At 41.4% G+C, this 25,514-nt stretch overlaps 1 protein-coding gene across 1 annotated transcript in view; it reads left to right on the top strand.

Moving 5' to 3' along the window:
* Nucleotides 1–25,514, top strand: part of LOC106577150 (protein FAM13A) — a 74,427-nt gene that overhangs the window by 15,966 nt on the left and 32,947 nt on the right. The window contains exons 7-11 of the mRNA XM_082964814.1: nt 15,686–16,354; nt 16,647–16,782; nt 18,014–18,105; nt 20,983–21,034; nt 22,137–22,308. Of these exons, the coding sequence (XP_082820940.1) occupies nt 15,686–16,354; nt 16,647–16,782; nt 18,014–18,105; nt 20,983–21,034; nt 22,137–22,308 (1,121 nt within the window). The remainder of the gene's footprint in view (nt 1–15,685; nt 16,355–16,646; nt 16,783–18,013; nt 18,106–20,982; nt 21,035–22,136; nt 22,309–25,514) is intronic.

Below are 25,514 nucleotides of genomic sequence, written 5' to 3'. Positions count from 1 at the left end.
GTGTAAAGCTTGCCACCATTGGACTCTGGAACAGTGGAAACGTATCCTCTGGAGTGATGAATCATGCTCTACCATCTGACAGTCCAAAGAACGAATCTGGGTTTGGCGGATGCCAGGAGAATGCTACCTGTCTGAATGCATAGTGCCAGCTGTAAAGTTTGGTGGAGGAGGGATAATGGTCTGGGGCTGTTTTTCATGGTTTGCGCTAGGCCCCTTAGTTCCAGTGAAGGGGCCTAGGCCCCTTATTTCCAGTAACATAATGGCATTCTAGACTATTCTGTGCTTTCAACTTTGTGGCAACAGTTTGGGGAAGGCCCTTTCCTGTTTCAGCATGACAATGCCCCCGTGCACAATGTGAGGTCCATACAGAAATGGGTTGTTGAGATCAGTGTGGAAGAACTTGACTGGTCTGCACAGAGTTCTGACCTCATCCCCATTGAACACCTTTGGGATGTATTGGAATGCCAACTGTGAGGCAGGCCTAATCGCCCAACATCAGTCCCCGACCTCACTAATGCTCTTGTGGCTGAATGGAAGCAAGTCCCAACAGCAATGTTCCAACATCTAGCGGAAAGCCTTCCCAGAAGATTGGAGGCTGTTATAGCAGCAAATGGGGGACAAACTACATATTATTGCCCATGATTTTGGAATGAGATGTTTGACGAAAAGGTGTCCACATACTTTTGGTAATGTAGTGTATATCATCAATAATACTATTTATGCCTATATAGCATTTGCAAAGTCATCAACAGATATTGTTTCAATTCAACCCAGGGTTCAACTAAAAATAGACAATACATATAAGCCTAGGGTTTCAAGCTTTGGTTGATTTCAAATGGATGGTTGACTTCAAATGGAATCTTCAAGTTAATCATTAATACGTTGCATTCACGTCTCCATCTCAACCAACAATGAAAGTTAAAGCATAGGACTTCAATCAAATCAAACTTTATAAAGTGCATTTAAAGTTTGATTAGATTAGATGTAGTCCTATTCTTTAAATTTGATTTTTGGTTGAGATGGAGACGTGAATCCAACATATCAATTATTAATTTGTAGACAAACTGGATATTGAATTGTGTTTGGTTGTCAACGCAACCAAATATCAATATTTGAAGGAAATGTACCTTCTGCTTGGATTGTTTCATCTGTGTCACTGAGTTAATCGTATTCTTTAACTTTGATTCTTGGTTGAGATGGAGACATGAATACAACATAATTTGTAGACATACTGGAATTTGTTGACAACCAAATACAATTCAATATCACTTTAGCAATACAGTCAATTGCCTATTAACTTGTCGACAAGTTAACAAATTATATGTTTGTTTCATGTCTCCAACTAAACCAAAAATAAAAGTTAAAGAAAAGGATGAACATTTACATTTTAGTCATTTATCAGACACTCTTATCCAGATTGACTTACAGGAGCAATTAGGGTTAAGTGCTTTGCTCAAGGGCACATCGGCAGATTTTTCACCTTGTCGGCTCGGGGATTAAAACCTGTGACTTTTCTGTTCTGGCCCAACGCTCTTAACCGCTAGGCTACCTGCGGCCCCCATTAATTCATCCAGTGGCTCAGATGAAATTATTCTGCGTTGTCAACCAAACATATTTCAATAATCTTTTTTGTAATACTGGAAATAGCCTAAAGATAAGGCTATCTTACAAACTAATGCAACAGTATTTATTCAACCTTAAAATTAATAACACATCCATGGCCACATTTTGAAGTTAGCCTCCTGTAACTATACTTGCCTTCTTATGTAATCATAGAAAGCGTGGAAGTTCAAGATAGCATGCAAGGGTTGCAGGTCTGTGGAGATCTTCACAATTACTATAATAATCTGTGCAGAATCTTGAACTGCATTTATCACTTATACTATGTACTTTAATGTAATCTCAACTACAATCCAGGTCATTTGGCTCTGCTATTTGATGAAGCACAGTGATAACACATTAAGTTGTTGTATAAATACAAAATATCTGACATTGTATTCCTGTTTAACCTTTTTTTATATAGTTGAAAGTGCAGATAACACATTTAGATGACAACTAAACCCAAAATCATATGTTGTTTTTCCGCTGGAATTTGGTTGTGCTTTTAGATGGTTGAAAGCATAGTGATAACACATTCGGAATTCAACAAACTTCTTCTTGTTGTATTTTTGAGTTGGTGAATAAAGGTTGAAATCTCATTAACGTCAACATGTCGAGAAAATATTACCCAAACTTCCATGTTGAAATGACATGGTGTGCCCAGTGGGAAGGAACTGCTTATAATCAATCTTAATTATTCTGTTCCTCTTTGGATTAGATACATTGAAATATGATGTCTTTACCGGATTACCGTTATCAATGGCTTCAGTTTTAGTGAAACATACTTCTGCCGCAACACATTCATTTGACATTTGTCCTGGTTAACCCTGGTCTCTTCGAAAGTCCTCTTCGCCACACAGGAGAGATGACAAGCAGCTGAAAACGTGTTCACACTTACAGGTGGAGAAGGACACATGCAGAGCCATGGAGAAAGAAATAAAATATATAGTCAATGAACCTTTCTCAATACATCCAGTGAGAAAGATAATGGACCTATTCGCATCTATATCAGATTGTAGTATCAGAATTCCCCTATTACATTAATAGGACAGCAAAAGGCGTAACGCTCGCTCACCAGGACGTTTCGGCCTTCAATGACCTTCTTCAGATTCTTTTAAACTTGTCTAATAAAAGGATGACTTTTTAATGGGTGAGTGAGCATTGCGCCTTTTCCTGTCTACACATTATTAAGTTGCACCTCTACTCACATTGGTTGAGCATCTACTTCTTTCCTCCTACATTAATAAAAATTGTCTCTGCCTCACTATTGGAAAGTGTAGAAAAGTGGAAAATTACTAATTAGTTCCTAAGAAAAATATACATAATACAGCCATCTGTTTCAACGTAAGGTTTCCTCACCGAACTGAAGAGGCCTTGCCCCTTAGCAAGTGGAAACATCTATTTTGGAGACTTGGATGCGGGTGCGAAGTATTTTGGATGCAGTGAAAAAGGTTCATTGACTATATTTTTTATTTCTTTCCCCATGGCTCTGCATGTGACTCCTAGGTTAATATTAGCTATGAGCGATTTTGTGCATGTGTGTGAGAGCGGCGTAAGAGCTAGTAGGAAAGAGAGTGAGACCCTGCTGTGTGTTTGTGCATGTATGAGAGAGAAACTGAGGTAGTCTTTCAGTTTCCATCTCTCACTCCCTCTCTCTCTCTCACTTCCCCTCTCGCTCTCTCTCTAACTCCCCTCCCTCGGCTTTCCCTCTCAATCCCTCTGTCTCGCTCTCTCTCACTCCTTCGCTCTCTCTCTCCCCTCTCTATCTCGCTCTCTCACTCACTCACCCACCCACTCTCTCTCTCTCACTCCCCACCCGTCTCTCTCTCTCTCACTCCAACTTTCTTGTTGACATACATTGTGAATGGATACAGAGGAGTACCACGGTTCACTGCCCTCTCACTGAGGCCTTATAATGATACGATCTGATGGAAGCTTTACACTTCACATAGCTCCTTGTAAGGCTCTATTATTCCTGTTGTAAATCAAAGAAAGCTTTATTTAGACAACCGGTATGTACAATTCAATGTACTACACCAGCGAAGGTTCACTGATGGTTCACCTCTCAACTTGTGCCAATGTCTGAAAGTATTTACTGAAATCATGTTAGTCTAACAGTTCTGACCTGAAAAGTACTATTCATATATTTTGTTTACTCCCATTCATCAAGGATATTTGATATATTCCTTAAATCAAATCAAATGTATTTGTCACATGCTTCATAACTACAGGTGTAGAATAACAGTGAAATGCTCACTTATGGGCCATTCCCAACAATGCAGAGAGAGGAAACCAGAAACCAGCTCCGGAGCTGGCAGCCCTCAGGGAGAAGGGAACAACAGCAAAAGGCATGGATTTTTTTTAGGGTGCATTACGGCCACGCAAAGGGGATGCCGCCGGGAAATTTGAGGCATTATCAATTGCTTGTCAAATTGTGAATGAGAGACTGATGATGTGTGTTCAGCCTGCGCAAAGAAAACAAAGCAGAGCTCATGCCTTTCAAGCTACTTTTTTCAAATCATCATTAGAGTCGCATCATGCAGCCTTATAATGTATTAAAAATCAAAACATATAGCCCAACGTTTGTAGAACAATGAAAGTTACATTAATAACTCTAAATTAAGCATATAGGAGTACCTATTTCTTTGTTAACCGCTCCAAACAGAATATCTTCATGTGCTCACTCCCTCAAATCATTTGGAGAAAATATCCTTTCTATTTTATTCAGCCTTGTTGAATTGTATTCTTCAAACTATAAAATAATGTCACGGAATTCTAACCAAATCTTGTCTACTAAATGAACTAGTGTAGCCCACAGCCATATGGCATAGCCAGATCAGGACCTAACATAAGGACAACTCAGACTATGCTATTCTGTTCTTCTGAAATAGACTACATTTTCTTATAATCCTGTTTCTTTAGACCTGTCTAAAATAAATGAGGGATTTATTGTGAAGGTGTAGGCTATATTACATGGATTTATTCAACTTTTTAAAATGTAGATGTTACAAAGGTCTGCATCAGTGGCTTGAAGGCTATGTGTGGAAGCCAGGAAATGCTAAATTAACTGTCAATTACCGTGAGACCGACAGTTATTTGCTTGACAATCACCGGCTGATGAAATTTTGTGACCGCCACAGCCCTAAATAAGGTCAATTGAAGTTGTGTTTGTTTGGGAAATCATGTGTATCAGAGGGTAACTGGACCATACTAGAACTCCCATTGTCAGCAGTGGCCTCAATCCTTTGCCAGATAGCCTAGAGGAGGGGTATGCAAATAGATTCAGCCGCGGGACGATTTTTGTCAGAGTGGATGGTTGGAGGCTGGAACATAATTATAATAATTTATACACTGAAAATTGACCACAACTAAGCACAAAAAGAGGTTGTTTTTGAAAATAACAATAATTGTATACCTTGATTACATTGAGATGCGATCACAGCTCTTTTTCTATTCACAGAAATGCTTGGGAACAGATTTCCTAAATTACAAAATTTTGGGGCTGAATTCCTGGTGATGTTAGTCTATTTTTACCTAAAATTCCCCCCCACAAAAAATCACTCGCAGGCCGTCTGTTGCCGACCCCTGACCTAGATGCTCACTTGACACATGGTAGGGTCAACACACTCTCTGTCGGTTTAAAGAGTTCACCCTCCTTGTGCGTGTGTGTGGTGTGTGTGTTGGTTTGTGTGTTTGGTGTGTGGTGGTATGTGGACATGGTCGGTGTGGGTAGCTACCCATGCTCCCAGACCACTGCCACCTGCCACCCTCAATGGGCTGGTTGGGGATCAGGTTGTCAAAGGACAATTTAAAGTCAGACAACACCGTCTGGAACTAGCAGGAATGACTCAGAGCTGGTGTTTGTGCTTGTGTGTGTGTGTGTCTTACCTATTGGCAAATGAGAGTAGGAAACAGTCAAGTTGATATCACCGAGGATTTCACAGATGCCTCTCATTACACTAGTGAGAGGGGCTTTGTAAATAGATAAGATATATTCATGATATACTTTATATTAAGGGATGATATTTGTTACGGAGCTGTATCCTAGTCATTTGCATAATGATGTTGTGTCTAGATATGTGGACTCTTCCTCTTTGGCTGTTCAGTATGTAGTCTGAATCATATCTATCAAAGATCTTTAGGAGAATCCCTCTACACAGACTATATATTATTAAATCCCTACTGTCCCTTGTTACATTGCATTGAGGGTAGTACTCAGCAGGGATTCTGACTGAGGGTCTGGGTAAGAGGTGTTGCTTTCTCTATCTCTTTGACAGCCTCTGACCTACTTCCACCTGGGTTTCACAGCTTATAATGGTTTATCCTGAGCAGCATATCCAATTGCTAAGTGCGCTCTGAGGCGAGTGGGCCATCCTTAAGTGTGTGCGCATGCACGCTGTGTGTTTATGTGTGACTGGGTTGAGGGGGCAGTACATCAGATGTACTCGGCTAGTTGGTTAGTTAGTTGTTTGGAATTGGTTGAGTGTCTCAAATATTCTCCTGTATTTTCTGCTTCAGCATCCCAGGAAAAAGTAATTGAGCTACAGTGCTTTGCGAGTAAGGACTGAATATTTACAGTGAATAACACTTGTTTGGTTGCATGTTTAAAAATTGCAATGTTACACTGCATTCCTAAAAATGTATTTGTTAGTGTAATTACTATCCTATTTTTAGATTAGGCTAGATGACTGTTCTTGAAAAATGTTGTAGAATGCTTTCTAGGTATACTAGTAGCATTTCTACAATGCATACAGTACCAGTCAAAGGTTTGGACACACCTATTCATTCAAGGGTTTTTCTTTATTTTTGCTATTTTCTACATTGTAGAATAATAGTGAAGACATCAAAACTATGAAATAACACATATGGAATCATTTAGTAACCAAAAAATTGTTAAACAAATACAAATATATTTTATACTTCAGATTCTTCAAAGTAGCCACCCTTTGTCCTTTAGTAGTGGCTTCTTTGCAGCAATTCAACCATGAAGGCCGGATTCACACAGTCTCCTCTGAACAGTTGATGTTGAGATGTGTCTGTTACTTGAACTGTGTGAAGCATTTTTTGGGGCTGCAATCTGAGGTGCAGTTAACTCTAATTAATTTATTCTCTGCAGCAGAGGTAACTCTGGGTCTTTCTTTCCTGTGGCGGTCCTCATGAGAGCCAGTTTCATCATAGGGCTTGATGGTTTTTGAGACTGCACTTGAAGAAACTTTCAAAGTTCTTGAAATGCTCCGGATTGACTGATCTTCATGTCTTAAAGTAATGATGGACTGTTGTTTCTCTTTGCTTATTTGAACTGTTTTTGCCATAATATGGACTTGGTCTTTTACCAAATAGGGCTATCTTCTGTATAACACCCCTACCTTGTCACAACACAACCGATTGGCAGAAACACAGGAAAGAAATTCCACTTTCAACAAGTCACACCTGTTCATTGAAATGCATTGCAGGGACATGAAGCTGGTTGAGAGAATGCCAAGAGTGTGCAAAGCTCTCATCAAGGCAAAGGTTGGCTACTTTGAAGAATCTAAAATATGAGTAGGTGAGTCCAAACTTTTGACTGGTACTGTATGTTTTGTTACTCAGTTGAGTTGAATGAGGTGAACTCAGTGTGAAGTTGCTGCTGCTAAGTAAAATAAGTAGGGTAGACCGGGGTTGGTTGTCACACTTTTTATTTCTCAGCACCAGTATATCTTACCAGGCTTTTTTCAGTATTAATAGACAGACCAAGGTATTGGTTTGAAATAGGGACATTTTTTATCCTCACATCTTATTCCAACATGGTGTTAGGGCTGGGCGATATGGTCAAAATATTATATCACAGTATTTTTTTTAAATTGGACGGTATGACGGTATTTGACGGTATTTTTAGTTTTTGAATAATAAAAATTCTACATTTGCTTAATGAGTAGTGAGTGATCCTACGGTGGCAACACATAAACTCAGCAAAAAAAGAAACGTCCCCTTTTCAGGACCCTGTCTTTCAAAGATAATTCGTAAAAATCCAAATAACTTCACAGATCTTCATTGTAAAGGGTTTAAACACTGTTTCCCATGCTTGTTCAATGAACCATAAACAATTTATGAACATGCACCTGTGGAACGGTCGTTAAGACACTAACAGCTTTGGTAGGCAATTAAGGTCATAGTTATGAAAACTTAGGACACTAAAGACGCCTTTCTACTGACTCTGAAAAACACCAATAGAAAGATGCCCAGGATCCCTGCTCTGCGTGAATGTGCCTTAGGCATGCTGCGAGGAGGCATGAGGACTGCAGATGTGGCCAGGGCAATAAATTGCAATGTCCGTACTGTGAGACGCCTAAGACAGCGCTACAGGGAGACAGGACGGATAGCTGATCGTCCTCGCACTGGCAGACCACGTGTAACAACACCTGCACAGGATCGGTACATCCGAACATCACACCTGCGGGACAGGAGCAGGATGGCAACAACATCTGCCTGAGTTACACCAGGAATGCACAATCCCTCCATCAGTGCTCAGACTGTCTGCAATAGGCTGAGAGAGGCTGGACTCAGGGCTTGTAGGCCTGTTGTAAGGCAGGTCCTCACCAGACATCACTGGCAACAACGTCGCCTATGGGCACAAACCCACCGTCGCTGGACCAGACAGGACTGACAAAAAGGGCTCTTCACTGACGAGTCACGGTTTTGTCTCACCAGGGGTGACGGTCAGATTCGCGTTTCTCGTCGAAGGAATGAGTGTTACACCGAGGCCTGTACTCTGGAGCGGGATCGATTTGGAGGTGGAGGGTCCATCATGGTCTGGGGTGGTGTGTCACAGCATCATCAGACTGAGCTTGTTGTCATTGCAGGCAAGCTCAACGCTGTGTGTTACAGGGAAGACATCCTCCTCCCTCATGTGGTACCCTTCCTGCAGGCTCATCCTGACATGATCCTCCAGCATGACAATGCCACCAGCCATACTGCTCGTTCTGTGCGTGATTTCCTGCAAGACAGGAATGTCAGTGTTCTGCCATGGCCAGCGAAGAGCCCGGGATCTCAATCCCATTGAGCACGTCTGGGACCTGTTGGATCGGAGGGTGAGGGCTAGGGCCATTCCCCCCAGAAATGTCTGGGAACTTGCAGGTGCCATGGTGGAAGAGAGGGGTAACATCTCACAGCAAGAACTGGCAAATCTGGTGCAGTCCATGAGGAGGAGATGCACTGCAGTACTTAATGCAGCTGGTGGCCACACCAGATACTGACTGCTACTTTTGATTTTGATCCCCCTTTGTTCAGGGACACATTATCCAATTTATGTTAGTCACATGTCTGTGGAACTTGTTCAGTTTATGTCTCAGTTTTTGAATCTTGTTATGTTATATATTTACACATGTTAAGTTTGCTGAAAATAAATGCAGTTGACAGTGAGAGGACGTTTCTTTTTTTGCTGAGTTTACATTCTAAATGATTTCAGTGAGTCTTCATTCTGATTGTTTTTTACTGTTCAATTCAACTTCAACCAAAACAAATTTCAGCACTTTTATCATTTCTGCATTTCCTGCGCTCAATTGTAGTGGTGGAAAAAATACCCAATTGTCATACTTGAGTAAAAGTAAAGATACGTTAATAGAAAATGACTAAAGTAAAAGTGAAAGTCACCCAGTAAAATACTACTTGAGTAAAAGTCTAAAAGTATTTGGTTTTAAATATACTTAAGTATCAAAGTAAATGTAATTGATAAAATGTACTTAAATATCAAAAGTAAGTATAAATAATTTCCTTATATTAAGCATACCAGATGGTACCATTGTCTTATTTTTTTAATTTACGGATAGCCAGGGGAACACTCAGATATAATTTACAAACAAAGTCTTTGTGTTTAGTGAGTCCTCCAGATCAGAGGCAGTAGATGACATGGGATGTTCTCTTGGCAAGTGTGAATTGGACCATTTTCCTGTCCTGCTAAGCATTCAAAATGTAACGAGTACTTTTAGGTGTCAGGGAAAATGTATGGAGTAAAAAGTACAGTATTTTCTTTAGGAATGTAGTGAAGTAAAAGTAAAAGTTGTCAAAAATAAAAATAGTAAAGTACAGATACAAAAAAAAACGACTTAAGTAGTACTTGAAAGTATTTTTACTTAAGTACTTTACACCACTGCTAAATTGAGATAATTTCCACACTGTCACGTAGGGCTGCAGGATATGGGCAAATAATCTAGGATTTATTTTTAACCAAACGTTGCGATTGCGATTTGACTTGCGAATTAGAGCAAAACTGTTGGAATCGTGGAAATATAACAACTATTGTAATTATATAGTTCGAATAGAATAGTGGACACTTTGAATAAAGTGTTGTTTGAGATGACAACGAATTAAAATGGCAGGGAGGAGTTATTGTGACAGGGTAGGAACTAAGTGTTTATACGTGTTTCCTAGGGGACCCTATAGGCTTTGGCTATATTGCATGTTTTCTCTTAGCTACTTTATGTAGCTAACATATTCTTGCTTTGCATATTCCTGTTTGATTTAGAAGATACTGTTGCACAAACAACATGCTGATTTAGATCTACACCATCACTGGTATTGTCAGGCTGTATTAGCTAGCTACGTTTGCTCTTACTCAGTTCATTTATTAGCTAGCTAGCTAGATTTTTGCGTTAGCGGCTAACAATTAGCGTCTCAAGATTTATGGCAACTTGCTAAGAAAAGATAAACTAGCTGTTTGCTGATGTAAGAAACACAAACTAACAGTGTCACTATAGAACACTAGTGCATATATATATTAAGAAGAAAAGTAAAAACAGCATTGTTGCATGTGCTGCATTGACCACGCAGACTGAACGCAAGTGTCTCGTGGTTGAGGATCATCAAGTGCGCTCCTTGAGTGACGGAGAGTGGCTAGGTCTGCGTGGAAAGTGGCACGGAGAGAGATGACTCAAGTAGCGAAGTGAACTATAACATTTGACATTACACAAGGCGTATCACATTTAACAAACCAAACATTCAAATACCGGTATAGAAGGTAAAGTAAAAAGCCAAACCGGTCCCTGCATCAATACCGGAATATCATAAAATACGGTATACTGCCCAACCCTACATGGCGTTATAAGCCATCAAACACACTCGGTCCACTTGTGACAACCAGACTCATCGTTGGGTTGGTTGTCAGTGTTTGCTAGTAACTTCTTCCTGTTGTAATAGGAAATTAACAATATAGTATACAGTCTTAGAAATAGCCTTTTGATTCAACCATATTCCTAACAAAATTCAGCATTTTATGCCTTGATATTAACATGACCTTTTGAGTAAATTTGTCTGTGTGTATGTGTGTGTTTGCACATGCGTGTGACAGAAAAAGAGGAAATTCAGGGAGCTTTTTATAGCAGAAGCACAAAGGACCTTAGGATTTGTTGTATCCTAGCAGTGGCAGTGTCCCTGAACAATATGGTTACAATGGGTTGGATTGTGACAAGGGTATTTCCATGTAAAAGGCCCCATGAGCACTAACATAGGAGTACATAACATTTGGTGTCAAATGAGCTAAGAGTCAAGACTATATATTTGATTTTATTTACTAAGGCATACTAAGGCATTTTTCAACCATTTTCCGTCTTAAAAAATAGGAATAAGCAATGGCTTTTGATTTCAGGTCAAACGGATGGAAACAGATGGAAAAGGGGTCTTAGAAAACAGTATAGTACAGTAGAGTAGAGCACACTAGAGTAGAGTACAATATAATTGACTGTACTGAACTCTACTGTACTGAACTCTACTGTACTGTACTGTACTCTACTGTACTGTACTGTACTGTAATGTGCTGTGCTCTATGATGCTTTACTTTGCTGTACTGTGATGTCCATACCTGTGATACATAGACGTCTATGATTGGTACAGATTTGGTTCCGGCTGGACCAATCAAATCTGGTATTGTTTTGGGGCAGAGCTCATTAGAGTAATAGCCAGTGTGTAGAATAATACCCAAACATGCAAAGGAGGATTCTAAATGTTTCTACCTTGTGTACCTTTTCAGGATGTATCACCATGAAGAGAATTACATTCGTAATTATGCATTTCTGTATAGTACAGATTAGGGAACCATAATGTCATTCTGTTACCATCATTTGTTTACCATGGAATTGCCCACAACCAATGCCAATTTATTATAATAGAGTTGAATGTGACAACCAACCCCACATTCCATGAGACACCCATCCCCAATACCCTCAATGCAAATTCAGATGCTAGTTACCACATGGCTTTTATTTTTGTTATTTTTTTTTTAACCTTTATTTAACCAGGTAGGCCACTTGAGAACAAGTTCTCATTTACAACTGCGACCTGGCCAAGATAAAGCAAAGCAGTGCGACACAAACAACAACACAACAACAGAGTTACACATGGAATAAACAAACGTACAGTCAATAACACAATAGAAAAGTCTATATACAGTGTGTGCAAATGAGGTAAGATTAGGGAGGTAAGGCAATAAATAGGCCGTAGTGGTGAAATAATTGCAATTTAGCAATTAAATACGGGAGTGATAGATGTGCAGAATATGAATGTGCAAGTAGAGATATTGGGGTGCAAAGGAGCATAAATAAATAACAATATGGGGATGAGGTAGTTGGATGGGCTATTTACAGATGGGCTACGTACAGGTTCAATGATCTGTAAGCTGCTCTGACAGCTGATGCTTAAAGTTAGTGAGGGAGATATGAGTCTCCAGCTTCAGTGATTTTTGCAATTCGTTCCAGTCATTGGCAGCAGAGAACTGGAAGGAAAGGCGGCCAAACCAGGAATTGGCTTTAGGGGTGACCAGTGAAATATACTTGCTGGAGCACGTGCTACGGGTGGGTGCTGCTATGGTGAGCAGTGAGCTGAGATAAGGTGGGGCTTTACCTAGCAAAGATTTATAGATGACCTGGAGCCAGTGGGTTTGGCGACGAATATGAAGTGAGGGCCAGCCAACGAGAGCATACAGGTCGAAGTGGTGGGTAGTATATCGGGCTTTGGTGACAAAACGGATGGCACTGTGATAGACTGCATCCAATTTGCTGAGTAGAGTGTTAGAGGCTATTTTGTAAATTACATCGCTAAAGTCAAAGATTGGTAGGATAGTCAGTTTTACGTGGGTATGTTTGACATGATTGAAGGATGCTTTGTTGAGAAATAGGAAGCCGATTCTAGATTTAATTTTGGATTGGAGATGCTTAATGTGAGTCTGGAAGGAGAGTTTACAGTCTAACCAGGCACCTAGGTATTTGTAGTTGTCCACATATTCTAAGTCAGAACCGTCCAGAGTAGTGATGCTGGACGGGCGGGCAGGTGCGGGCAGCGATTGGTTGAGGAGCATGCATTTAGTTTTATGGCATTGAAGCTCGTCAGGAGGTTAGTTAACACAGTGTCCAAAGAAGGGCCAGAAGTATACAGAATGGTGTCGTCTGCATAGAGGTGGATCAGAGAATCACCAGCAGCAAGAGTGACATCATTGATATATACAGAGAAAAGATTTGGCCTGAGAATTGAACCCTGTGGCACCCCCATAGAGACTGCCAGAGGTCCGGACAACAGGCCCTCCGATTTGACACACTGAACTCTGTCTGAGAAGTAGTTGGTGAACCAGGCGAGTCTGCCGATAAGAATGTGGTGATTGACAGAGTCGAAAGCCTTGGCCAGGTCGATGAATACGGCTGCACAGTATTGTCTTTTATCGATGGCGGTTATGATATCGTTTAGGACCTTGAGCGTGGCTGAGGTGTACCCATGACTAGCTCGGAAACCAGATTGCATAGCGGAGAAAGTACGGTGGGATTCAAAATGGTCGGTGATCTGTTTGTTAATAACTTGACTTTCAAAGACCTTAGAAAGGCAGGGTAGGATAGATATAGGTCTGTAACAGTTTGGGTCTAGAGTGTCTCCCCTTTTGAAGAGGGGGATGACCGCGGCAGCTTTCCAATCTTTGGGGATCTCAGACGAATCGAAAGAGAGGTTGAACAGGCTGGTAATGGGGGTTGCAACAATTGCGGCGGATCATTTTAGAAAGAAAGGGTCCAGATTGTCTAGCCCAGCTGATTTGTAGGGGTCCAGATTTTGAAGCTCTTTCAGAACATCAGCTATCTGGATTTGGGTGAAGGAGAAATGGGGAGGCTTGGGCAAGTTGCTGTGGGGGGTGCGGAGCTGTTGACCGGGGTAGGGGTAGCCAGGTGGAAAGCAAGGCCAGCTGTAGAAAAATGGTTATTGAAATTCTCAATTATCGTGGATTTATCGGTGGTGACAGTGTTTCCTAGCCTCAGTGCAGTGGGCAGCTGGGAGGAGGTGCTCTTATTCTCCATGGACTTTACAGTGTCCCAGAACTCTTTGGAGTTTGTGCTTCAGGATGCAAATTTCTTTTTGAAAAAGCTAGCCTTTGCTTTCCTAACTGCCTGTGTATATTGGTTCCTAACCTCCCTGAAAAGTTGCATATCGCAGGGGCTATTCGATGTTAATGCAGTACGCCACAGGATGTTTTTGTGCTGGTCAAGGGCAGTCAGGTCTGGAGTGAACCAAGGGCTATATCTGTTCCTGGTTCCACATTTTTGGAATGGGGCATGCTTATTTGAGATGGTGAGGAAAGCACTTTTAAAGAATAATCAGGCATCCTCTACTGACAGAATGAGGTCAATATCCTTCCAGGATACCCGGGCCAGGTCGATTAGAAAGGCCTGCTTGCTGAAGTGTTTTAGGGAGCGTTTGACAGTGATGAGGGGTGGTCGTTTGACCGCAGACCCATTACGGACGCAGGCAATGAGACAGTGATCGCTGAGATCCTGATTGAAGACAGCAGAGGTGTATTTAGAGGGCAGGTTGGTCAGGATGATATCTATGAGGGTGCCCATGTTTACGGATTTTGGGGTTGTACCTGGTAGGTTCATTGATCATTTGTGTGAGATTGAGGGCATTTAGCTTAGATTGTAGGACTGCCGGGGTGTTAAGCATGTCCCAGTTTAGGTCACCTAACAGTACGAGCTCTGAAGATAGATGGGGGGCAATCAATTCACATATGGTGTCCAGGGCACAGCTGGGGGCTGATGGTGGTCTATAACAAGCAGCAACGGTGAGAGACTTGTTTCTGGAAAGGTGGATTTTTAAAAGTAGAAGCTCAAATTTTGGGGCACAGACCTGGATAGTATGACAGAACTCTGCAGGCTATCTCTGCAGTAGATTGCAACTCCGCCCCCTTTTGGCAGTTCTATCTTGTCGGAAAATGTGATAGTTAGGGATGGAAATTTCTGGATTTTTGGAGGCCTTCCTAAGCCCGGATTCAGACACAGCTAGGACATCCGGGTTGGCAGAGTGTGCTAAAGCAGTGAATAAAACACTGACCTAGGAGCTCATGGATACTCCAAAATAGCAAACATTTACAAAGATTATTATTATTCATTTTTTACCTATGAAAAACAAAAATTCTCCTCACCTCAATGTTTTTTCATGCTGATGTGAATTGACCAGGTGGATGAGTTTATTTCAAAGAATTCACACATTTTAACCTTAAAATGAATTACAGAGCACCATTTAGATATAGAGTAATTAGCACTGTGACAACCAAACCCGATCTCCCCTAAGCCTTGTCCGAACCAGAAAGGCTCCTGCCACTATGGGCCAATCTCGTGTTTCTGTAGCGTGAGACAGCTTGGACATGATGCTAGTTGCTGCTGCTAGCCCTGTGCATAAGCGTTAGACCACTTTGGTTACGTTCTCAGACTACTGGCAGCATATGTATCTACCTTGGCAGATCAGTTGTCTTTTGTTTCGCTGAGAGCAGGGAGATGACCAATTGGAGGTCTGAAATGAGTAAAAAACGAAATGTCTTCACACCCAGAAGTAGGAAGACAGTTCTTGATTTTGTGAAAGTCAATCTTTACAAAGGCTTTGGTGTATGCTTAATTTAGCCTAATTCAAGTGGATTTTCAAAATATTCTTGTCCATTCTTGAACTTGTTACTCAAATTTGCACAATGTATATTATTTAGGCTGTTATTGGAGGAAAAGGGGACAATAATAAGCATTATGTCCTCCAGCTAAACACAAATATCACTCGTACCTTTAACATTGCACTTGTATGATCCCCCTCTGTGTAGTCCTGAGACTTTGGACCTTGGCTCACACCTCACCACCCACACACAGCACCTGATCCCAGACCTGTTGGAGGATGTTGTGGATGGAGAGCCTGGCTGTGTTCTCACCTGTTCCGCTTATCCTGGACCAGTTGGGGAGCCTAGCCAACAGGAGGAGGAGAATCCTGGACCAGCTGGGGAGCCTAGCCAACAGGAGGAGGAGAATCCTGGACCAGCTGGGGAGCCTAGCCAACAGGAGGAGGAGGATCCTGGACCAGCTGGGGAGCCTAGCCAACAGGAGGAGGATCCTGGACCAGCTGAGGAGCCTAGCCAACAGGAGGAGGATCCTGGACCAGCTGAGGAGCCTAGCCAACAGGAGGAGGAGAATCCTGGACCAGCTGGGGAGCCTAGCCAACAGGAGGAGGATCCTGGACCAGCTGAGGAGCCTAGCCAACAGGAGGAGGAGGATCCTGGACCAGCTGGGGAGCCTAGCCAACAGGAGGAGGATCCTGGACCAGCTGAGGAGCCTAGACAACAGGAGGAGAATCCTGGACCAGTTGGGGAGCCTAGCCAACAGGAGGAGGAGAATCCTGGACCAGCTGAGGAGCCTAGCCAACAGGAGGAGGAGAATCCTGGACCAGCTGAGGAGCCTAGCCAACAGGAGGAGGAGGATCCTGGATGTCCCAGGGGAAGGTGGGTCTCTGTGGTGCTGTGGCCCGTCCTTCATACCTCCTGAGCTTTCCCCTCTCTGTCCCAGAGTCCCCGGGGGGGTTGAAGATGATGTCACTTAGTCACCCTCCCCCATATGACCCCTTCATCTGTTCACTTACTTTATGTGCAGTTTATTAATGTATTAATGCTTCATTGTGATGTCCTTACTGAGAAGATCAAGGTGATCCACCTTAACCTGCCTGCTCAAATCTCAGGTCATTATGGTAAAAGTATTGAGGAATGTACTTCAGCTTGGATGTTTCTTCCTGAGCAGGACAAGGTCACAACAGGAGGAAGACCCAGCCACCTCCTCCAGCATAAAGGAGGAAGAGGATGAAGAAAAGGAGAGGGGCACAACCCCTTTAGCCATCTGTGGACTCATGGACCACAGTAAAGAAGACTATTACCAGGTGTGTATAGAGCTCCCTCTCTCTCTTCCCCTACTCTCTCTCTCTCTCTCTCACTCTCTCTCACTCACTCACTCACTCACTCACTCACTCACTCACTCACTCACTCACTCACTCACTCACTCACTCACTCACTCACTCACTCACTCACTCACTCACTCACTCACTCACTCACTCACTCACTCACTCTCTCACTCTCACTCACTCACTCACTCACTCACTCACTCACTCACTCACTCACTCACTCACTCACTCACTCACTCACTCACTCACTCACTCACTCACTCACTCTCTCACTCACCTCAATAACAATGCAAAATGCATGGCAAGCGGTACCAGAGTGCCAAGTCTAGGACAAAAAGGCTTCTCAGCAGTTTTTACCCCCAAGCCATAAGACTCCTGAATAGGTAATCAAATGGCTACCCGGACTATTTGCATCTGCTGCTACTCTCTGTTTATCATATATGCATAGTCACTTTAACTATACATTCATGTACATACTACCTCAATTGGGCCGACCAACCAGTGCTCCCGCACATTGGCTAACCGGGCTATCTGCATTGTTTTCCACCACCCGCCAACCCCTCTTTTACGCTACTGCTACTCTCTGTTCATCATATATGCATAGTCACTTTAACCATATCTACATGTACATACTACCTCAATCAGCCAGACTAACCGGTGTCTGTATGTAGCCTCGCTACTTTTATAGCCTCGCTACTGTATATAGCCTGTCATTTTACTGTTGTTTTATTTCTTTACTTACCTATTGTTCACCTAATACCTTTTTTGCACTATTGGTTAGAGCCTGTAAGTAAACATTTCACTGTAAGGTCTACACCTGTTTTATTCAGCGGACGTGACAAATAAACTTTAATTTGATTTGAAAACAAATGATTGGTGATTCACCCTCAGCTCAACACACTTTAAGTGTATACATGTATTTACCACTCTATATTATTCAGTGATAGACTAGATGTTAACATCGTCACACATCCAGAGCTATTTCTAAACCACAGTGTTATTATGACGTGCAGCACGGCTCACTATTAAGCAGTCTATAGAAAGAAATAACTACCTAATGAGCAGAAGTGCACATTCGCTGAAATATGAATTTGTCAGAATGGGTAAATTGGGCCAATATTCTCTGAGTACATAATGGTATGGTGTGTTTCATTTAATGAGTCTGTGCGTACAGTCTATTGATAAAGACATTGTCCGTATTGGGTTTTAGGATCATGACCCCTCCAGCTCAGAGCGCGTCAGGTGTGTGGCAGTGAGCTGGCAGGCTCAGGACACCCAGAACCAAGACCAGCACAAAGACAGGTACAAGGCTTTTAGGGAAGACAGACTTTTACTTGTGTCAACAGATATATTACTTTCATGGTAATATCAATCACATGCAAGGGCTGAGGGAGTGGCCAATACAGTAGAGGAAGTAGGAGTAAGTTATTTTGGTAATGATTTAGGGAATAAGGCACATGTTCTCTCACTGCTGGCTGCTAGCATTTGTTTACTGGCTGATTCACAGGCATCACCAAGCCTATCCCAACAGTCCCGTCAAATCAAGACAAGTCTTTCTAATGATTGACTAAAATGACTCATATGGTATAATAAAATTATCGCAACAGAACAATCACATTTCAATGCTCAACTCTATTTTAATTGGTGTGCTATGAAAGAAGCCTTAACCCAAACCACTTTTTCACCTTCATGTTGAAAACAAACAGATGATTAAGAACCATTTGAGGAAGGTCAGCAGCAACAGAGCAGTGATATCTCTGCTGCTAGAGGAGAGGGAAAAACTGTACTGAGCCAGCTACTACTCTTCTGACCCAATCCAAATGTAGCATCTTTAATTCGGACTGGAACAATCTTTCGGCTGAAAACCTCTGCCGTGATGTAGTCCTGAAAGACACAATAACCTTTTAGATATTCCTACAGTAGCAACATGAGCATGTTTGCAGACCCTTGAATGACGTGTGTAACAGTTCTTTTGGGTGAGATGAGGGCAGTGGAAGGTAGGCCCCTAAATGGCAGGTACTGATCTGCTCTCACCATGTGACCATGGCTCCTCGCTCTTTCGATCTGCCTGATTGCCCACAGCAAGAGGTGGTCTTAGCCGGGTTTCGGGGTCACCAGGACCAGCTCAGGGCTGGTGCCAAACCGGACCATGGTCAGGTAAAGGAACAGAAAATACATTCTGCCCCGGCCAGACAGAGACACAGGGAACATGTAAAATTAGTCAATGCTGTCTGTCCCTGGGGTGTAGACAGAAATACAGAACAGAAACGGTACAATATTCTGATCACAATACAGCTACAACACTAAGGTGATAGTCTAGTCTGTCTTTTGTTGTATGAGCCAAGACAGTTAGCCTAGTATTCATTGGGGTTGTAAAAAAAAATTATACTCATTGTGTTTTTCTATGGGTCATGCCATGTCCTGAGGGTAGCTGGGCAGATATTCCAAGGGGTGGAGGACCTCACACCTCTCAGCCCACAACAGACTCTGAGGCCTTTTCAGTCTGATGCCTGGATATTTCCATTAAGTTCCTCATGGGTTGGCAGGTAGCCTAGTGGTTAGAGCGTTGGACTAGTAACCGATAGGTTGCAAGATTGAATCCCAAGCTGACAAGGTAAAAATCTGTTGTTCTGCCCCTGAACAAGGCAGTTAACCCACTGTTCCTAGGCCGTCATTGAAAATAAGAATTTGTTCTTAACTGACTTGCCTAGTTAAATAAAGGTTAATAAAATGAGCAAGATAGGCATCCTGGTCCATCTTTCTGTGGGTGCAGGGCCACTCACTAGGTGCCCCCAGCCACCTGTGATATCAGCAGCTCCCTCAACCTGTCTTATCTCTTTTTGACCATCAAATGTGCATCAATGTCTTCAAGGAGTTGCTTCCTCCAGTTTGTCTTTGCAGTGGACATATTGTCCTCTTCTCCATTTCCCTTTTGCTCTGATTTGTCTTCCTATTCTCATGGCTCTCCTGTATCGATGATCTTGGCACCTGAAGAGTCCACAAAAACCCATGATCTTTACACCTGGACTGTCGAAATCGACACCGATTTTCCCGATTTACATCCACTGACATGCATAAGGGAAACCTGTATGATGTCATTGTAGGTACAGCAAACTTAGGACCAAGATTCCAAATAATGGACCTAGCAATGAACTAGCCTGATTGTCATCATTACAACGCCACCGAAAAGGGATATTAAAACAATGCTACAAGACAATCGTAAATAATGTATTCAGTTTCTGAAGCATTATCCCTCATTCTTAATATATTCTTAGCCCACTTAACTAAATAGGTATTAACTGATGTTAAGAATATAAGGACATATAATAATGTATTAGACTTCTATAGCGCTTTTCATTGCAAACAAAATCTCAAAGCGCTTCAAAAGCAATAACCAATAACAACTTGTGACAAGGCTACAACAATTGTAGCTAGGTCAGACATAGTTGTGTAGAAACAGGAGTTCTACATTTGGACCAGTCAGACAAATCTGTGGCTATGCCTTTTTCTCTGTATGTTGTTTTGAATTCAGCATTGGTGTCCTGCAGCTCCGATTCTCTCCACTAGCTGAGCTCAGTGCTGCAGAAGTAGGTTAACAGAACACAGCAGTGCCTACAGTCATGACTCGGATATGATTCCAGTCCAAATAACGACAGTCATATCTAGTCACGCGGAACATACACTTACCCTGTACTCTGGCAGGGTGGCACAGCACTGCCTGTAATGTACTGCTGCTAAATGCAGCTAAATGCTTCATTGATTTAACTAATTGTTATTGTATGGAACTAGATTCTTCATTGATTTAACTTATGATAATTGTAGCCATCACCATTAATTGAAAAGCATTATATTTTTTGTCACCCAGGGCTCTTATGCTGCATTTACAAAGGCAGCCCAATTCTGATCTTTTTTCTACTAATTGTTCTTTTGACCAATCACATCAGATCTTTTCACAACAGATCTTTTTAAAAACTAAAAAAAAAATCTAAATTCGTTGCCTGTGTAAACGCTTCCTTCGTCAAAACCGCTTATGATAGTCAGATATTATGATATCCCATTACATATTATTTTAATATGCCCATTCTGACCTGTAACAAATGGAATCATATAACATTTTTATTTATTTACTATTATAACTTTGCAGTTGATTTCTTTCAACGTAAAATGTTTAATTTTCAGCATGACCCGATTCCAGATGGCCGATGGAATAAACCTGTCTGACTCTGAAAAGGTAACTATATCCTCTGAAAGTCAAGATAGTATTTCATTTATGACATGAGACACTATATCAAGCTACATCTTATAATTTATAACGAGAAGAGTGACAAATACAACGACAAAAACATGTTGATGTATGGGTATTTTTGAACAGCTCAGAATATAATGGTTCACTTCAGTTCTCATATTAGATAATGAGTTAATTAAAGATATGTCTTATGTATTCATACTACAGTATATATTTTCTGAAGTGGAATACTTTTGCATTGGCTAATGTCTAGTGTGTGTCCATACTGGTTAGTGTGTGTTAGCGTTTGTGCGTGTGTATGTGTGTGTGTGTTTGAGTAACAGCCCCCTCCCTCTCCTCTTTCTCCTCTCTGACGCACACGGTGAGAGGGAGGTTCTAGAACATCACCAAATCATGATGTCAAACGAAACTAAATGAACCCCTCTTTCCCCCACCCTAGCCCATATTTATGCATAAAAAGCCATTTTATCCGAGTACTGCTGCTCACACTGAGCTAACAACGTCAGCCTCTCTGCTCTCCAGTTAGAATGCTCAGCCTCACGACGTTACCACGGAGACGCCCCCCCACATCATATTCCCACACGCGTGGTTTTCCTGACGTTTCCCTGGCGCTATGAATAATCCATGTGGAGGAGAGCTGGAGCAGTAGAAGGATCACTGGGAAAGCAGACAGACCGGAAAAACAGGGAAAACACATATATGGATTGTACTGAATCAGGGAATAGAGGAGTGATAAGGAGAACACAGTGATATTACGCCCGAAGGGATCTCACTGTTCTGAGGGACCGGAGAACGCTGTCGCACACGCAGGGATCTAACAACTGGGATCACATGTGGACCCAGGTCTGATGAAACCAAGGCGAGAGCTGAACTGAGATGAGCCCCATTACGTGACCGTTAACGTCACGTCTTACACTTTGATAACTGAGGTGTGGGGCACACGGACACAACACAGGATCGCTTCCCCTCAGGACAAGCCCAGGGCCAGCATCTGGCTTTCTCCAACCTCTCCACCCACCACAGACAGAGAGTCAGCACCCTCCCCCAGAACCCTCATTCTGAAGACATGTTCTGCTTCTGTTTCCAGAGCCCCTCCCTCAAGCAGCAAGCTCTGGAGGCTGAGCTGTGCCCCTCGCCACTCGGAACCCCTCAGGAGGACCTAGATCACCCCCCTTGTACCAAGGACTACCAGAGCCTAACCCCATCTCTCCACTCCCTCCCAAAACAGGAACATGACATGATCAGTACCTCACTGACAGGTATTTATAGACCCTCATCTCCTTGTGAGCATAATTGTTATTCTTGCACTGTGTGATATCTTGTACACTATGATATATATAGTGCTTGTTTCAGTGAATCAATCGCGTCTCTTCATCTGTCTTCATTAGTCTTATGGTTAGTATCAGTCTTATGGATAGTATCAGTCTTATGGTTAGTATCAGTCTTATGGATAGTATCAGTCTTATGGATAGTATCAGTCTTATGGTTAGTATCAGTCTTATGGATAGTATCAGTCTTATGGTTAGTATCAGTCTTATGGATAGTATCAGTCTTATGGATAGTATCAGTCTTATGGATAGTATCAGTCTTATGGTTAGTATCAGTCTTATGGTTAGTATCAGTCTTATGGATAGTATCAGTCTTATGGATAGTATCAGTCTCATGGATAGTATCAGTCTTATGGATAGTATCAGTCTTATGGATAGTATCAGTCTTATGGATAGTATCAGTCTTATGGATAGTATCAGTCTTATGGTTAGTATCAGTCTTATGGATAGTATCAGTCTTATGGATGATATCAGTCTTATGGTTAGTATCAGTCTTATGGATAGTATCAGTCTAATGGATAGTATCAGTCTTATGGATGATATCAGTCTCATGGATAGTATCAGTCTTATGGATGATATCAGTCTTATGGATAGTATCAGTCTTATGGATAGTATCAGTCTCATGGATAGTATCAGTCTCATGGATAGTATCAGTCTCATGGATAGTATCAGTCTTATGGTTAGTATCAGTCTTATGGTTAGTATCAGTCTTATGGATGATATCAGTCTCATGGATAGTATCAGTCTCATGGATAGTATCAGTCTCATGGATAGTATCAGTCTTATGGATAGTATCAGTCTCATGGATAGTATCAGTCTCATGGATGATATCAGTCTTATGGATAGTATCAGTCTTATGGATAGTATCAGTCTCATGGATGATATCAGTCTTATGGTTAGTATCAGTCTCATGGATAGTATCAGTCTCATGGATGATATCAGTCTTATGGATGATATCAGTCTCATGGATAGTATCAGTCTCATGGATAGTATCAGTCTCATGGATAGTATCAGTCTCATGGATAGTATCAGTCTTATGGATAGTATCAGTCTCATGGATAGTATCAGTCTCATGGATGATATCAGTCTTATGGATAGTATCAGTCTTATGGATAGTATCAGTCTCATGGATAGTATCAGTCTTATGGATAGTATCAGTCTTATGGATAGTATCAGTCTCATGGATAGTATCAGTCTCATGGATAGTATCAGTCTCATGGATAGTATCAGTCTCATGGATAGTATCAGTCTTATGGTTAGTATCAGTCTCATGGATAGTATCAGTCTCATGGATGATATCAGTCTCATGGATAGTATCAGTCTCATGGATAGTATCAGTCTCATGGATAGTATCAGTCTCATGGATAGTATCAGTCTCATGGATAGTATCAGTCTCATGGATGATATCAGTCTTATGGTTAGTATCAGTCTCATGGATAGTATCAGTCTCATGGATGATATCAGTCTTATGGATGATATCAGTCTCATGGATAGTATCAGTCTCATGGATAGTATCAGTCTCATGGATAGTATCAGTCTTATGGATAGTATCAGTCTCATGGATAGTATCAGTCTCATGGATGATATCAGTCTTATGGATAGTATCAGTCTTATGGATAGTATCAGTCTCATGGATAGTATCAGTCTTATGGATAGTATCAGTCTTATGGATAGTATCAGTCTCATGGATAGTATCAGTCTTATGGATAGTATCAGTCTCATGGATAGTATCAGTCTCATGGATGATATCAGTCTTATGGATGATATCAGTCTCATGGATAGTATCAGTCTCATGGATGATATCAGTCTTATGGATGATATCAGTCTCATGGATAGTATCAGTCTTATGGTTAGTATCAGTCTTATGGTTAGTATCAGTCTTATGGATGATATCAGTCTCATGGATAGTATCAGTCTCATGGATAGTATCAGTCTCATGGATAGTATCAGTCTTATGGTTAGTATCAGTCTTATGGATGATATCAGTCTCATGGTTAGTATCAGTCTTATGGTTAGTATCAGTCTTATGGATGATATCAGTCTCATGGATTGTATCAGTCTTATGGTTAGTATCAGTCTTATGGATGATATCAGTCTCATGGATAGTATCAGTCTTATGGTTAGTATCAATCTCATGGATAGTATCAGTCTTATGGTTAGTATCAGTCTTATGGTTAGTATCAGTCTTATGGATGATATCAGTCTTATGGATGATATCAGTCTCATGGATAGTATCAGTCTCATGGATAGTATCAGTCTCATGGATAGTATCAGTCTCATGGATAGTATCAGTCTCATGGATAGTATCAGTCTCATGGATGATATCAGTCTTATGGATAGTATCAGTCTTATGGATAGTATCAGTCTCATGGATGATATCAGTCTTATGGTTAGTATCAGTCTCATGGATAGTATCAGTCTCATGGATGATATCAGTCTTATGGATGATATCAGTCTCATGGATAGTATCAGTCTTATGGTTAGTATGTCTCATGGATAGTATCAGTCTCATGGATGATATCAGTCTTATGGATAGTATCAGTCTCATGGATAGTATCAGTCTCATGGATAGTATCAGTCTTATGGATAGTATCAGTCTCATGGATGATATCAGTCTTATGGATGATATCAGTCTCATGGATAGTATCAGTCTCATGGATAGTATCAGTCTCATGGATAGTATCAGTCTTATGGATAGTATCAGTCTCATGGATAGTATCAGTCTCATGGATAGTATCAGTCTCATGGATGATATCAGTCTTATGGATAGTATCAGTCTTATGGATAGTATCAGTCTCATGGATGATATCAGTCTTATGGTTAGTATCAGTCTCATGGATAGTATCAGTCTCATGGATGATATCAGTCTTATGGATGATATCAGTCTCATGGATAGTATCAGTCTCATGGATAGTATCAGTCTCATGGATAGTATCAGTCTCATGGATAGTATCAGTCTTATGGATAGTATCAGTCTCATGGATAGTATCAGTCTCATGGATGATATCAGTCTTATGGATAGTATCAGTCTTATGGATAGTATCAGTCTCATGGATAGTATCAGTCTTATGGATAGTATCAGTCTCATGGATGATATCAGTCTTATGGTTAGTATCAGTCTCATGGATAGTATCAGT

This window comes from Salmo salar, chromosome 18, assembly GCF_965601325.2.
Source record: "Salmo salar chromosome 18, fSalSal1, whole genome shotgun sequence".
Lineage (NCBI taxonomy): Eukaryota > Metazoa > Chordata > Actinopteri > Salmoniformes > Salmonidae > Salmo > Salmo salar.
The sequence above is the reverse complement of the archived record's forward strand: the minus strand, read 5'-3'. Positions and strand labels throughout refer to the sequence as shown.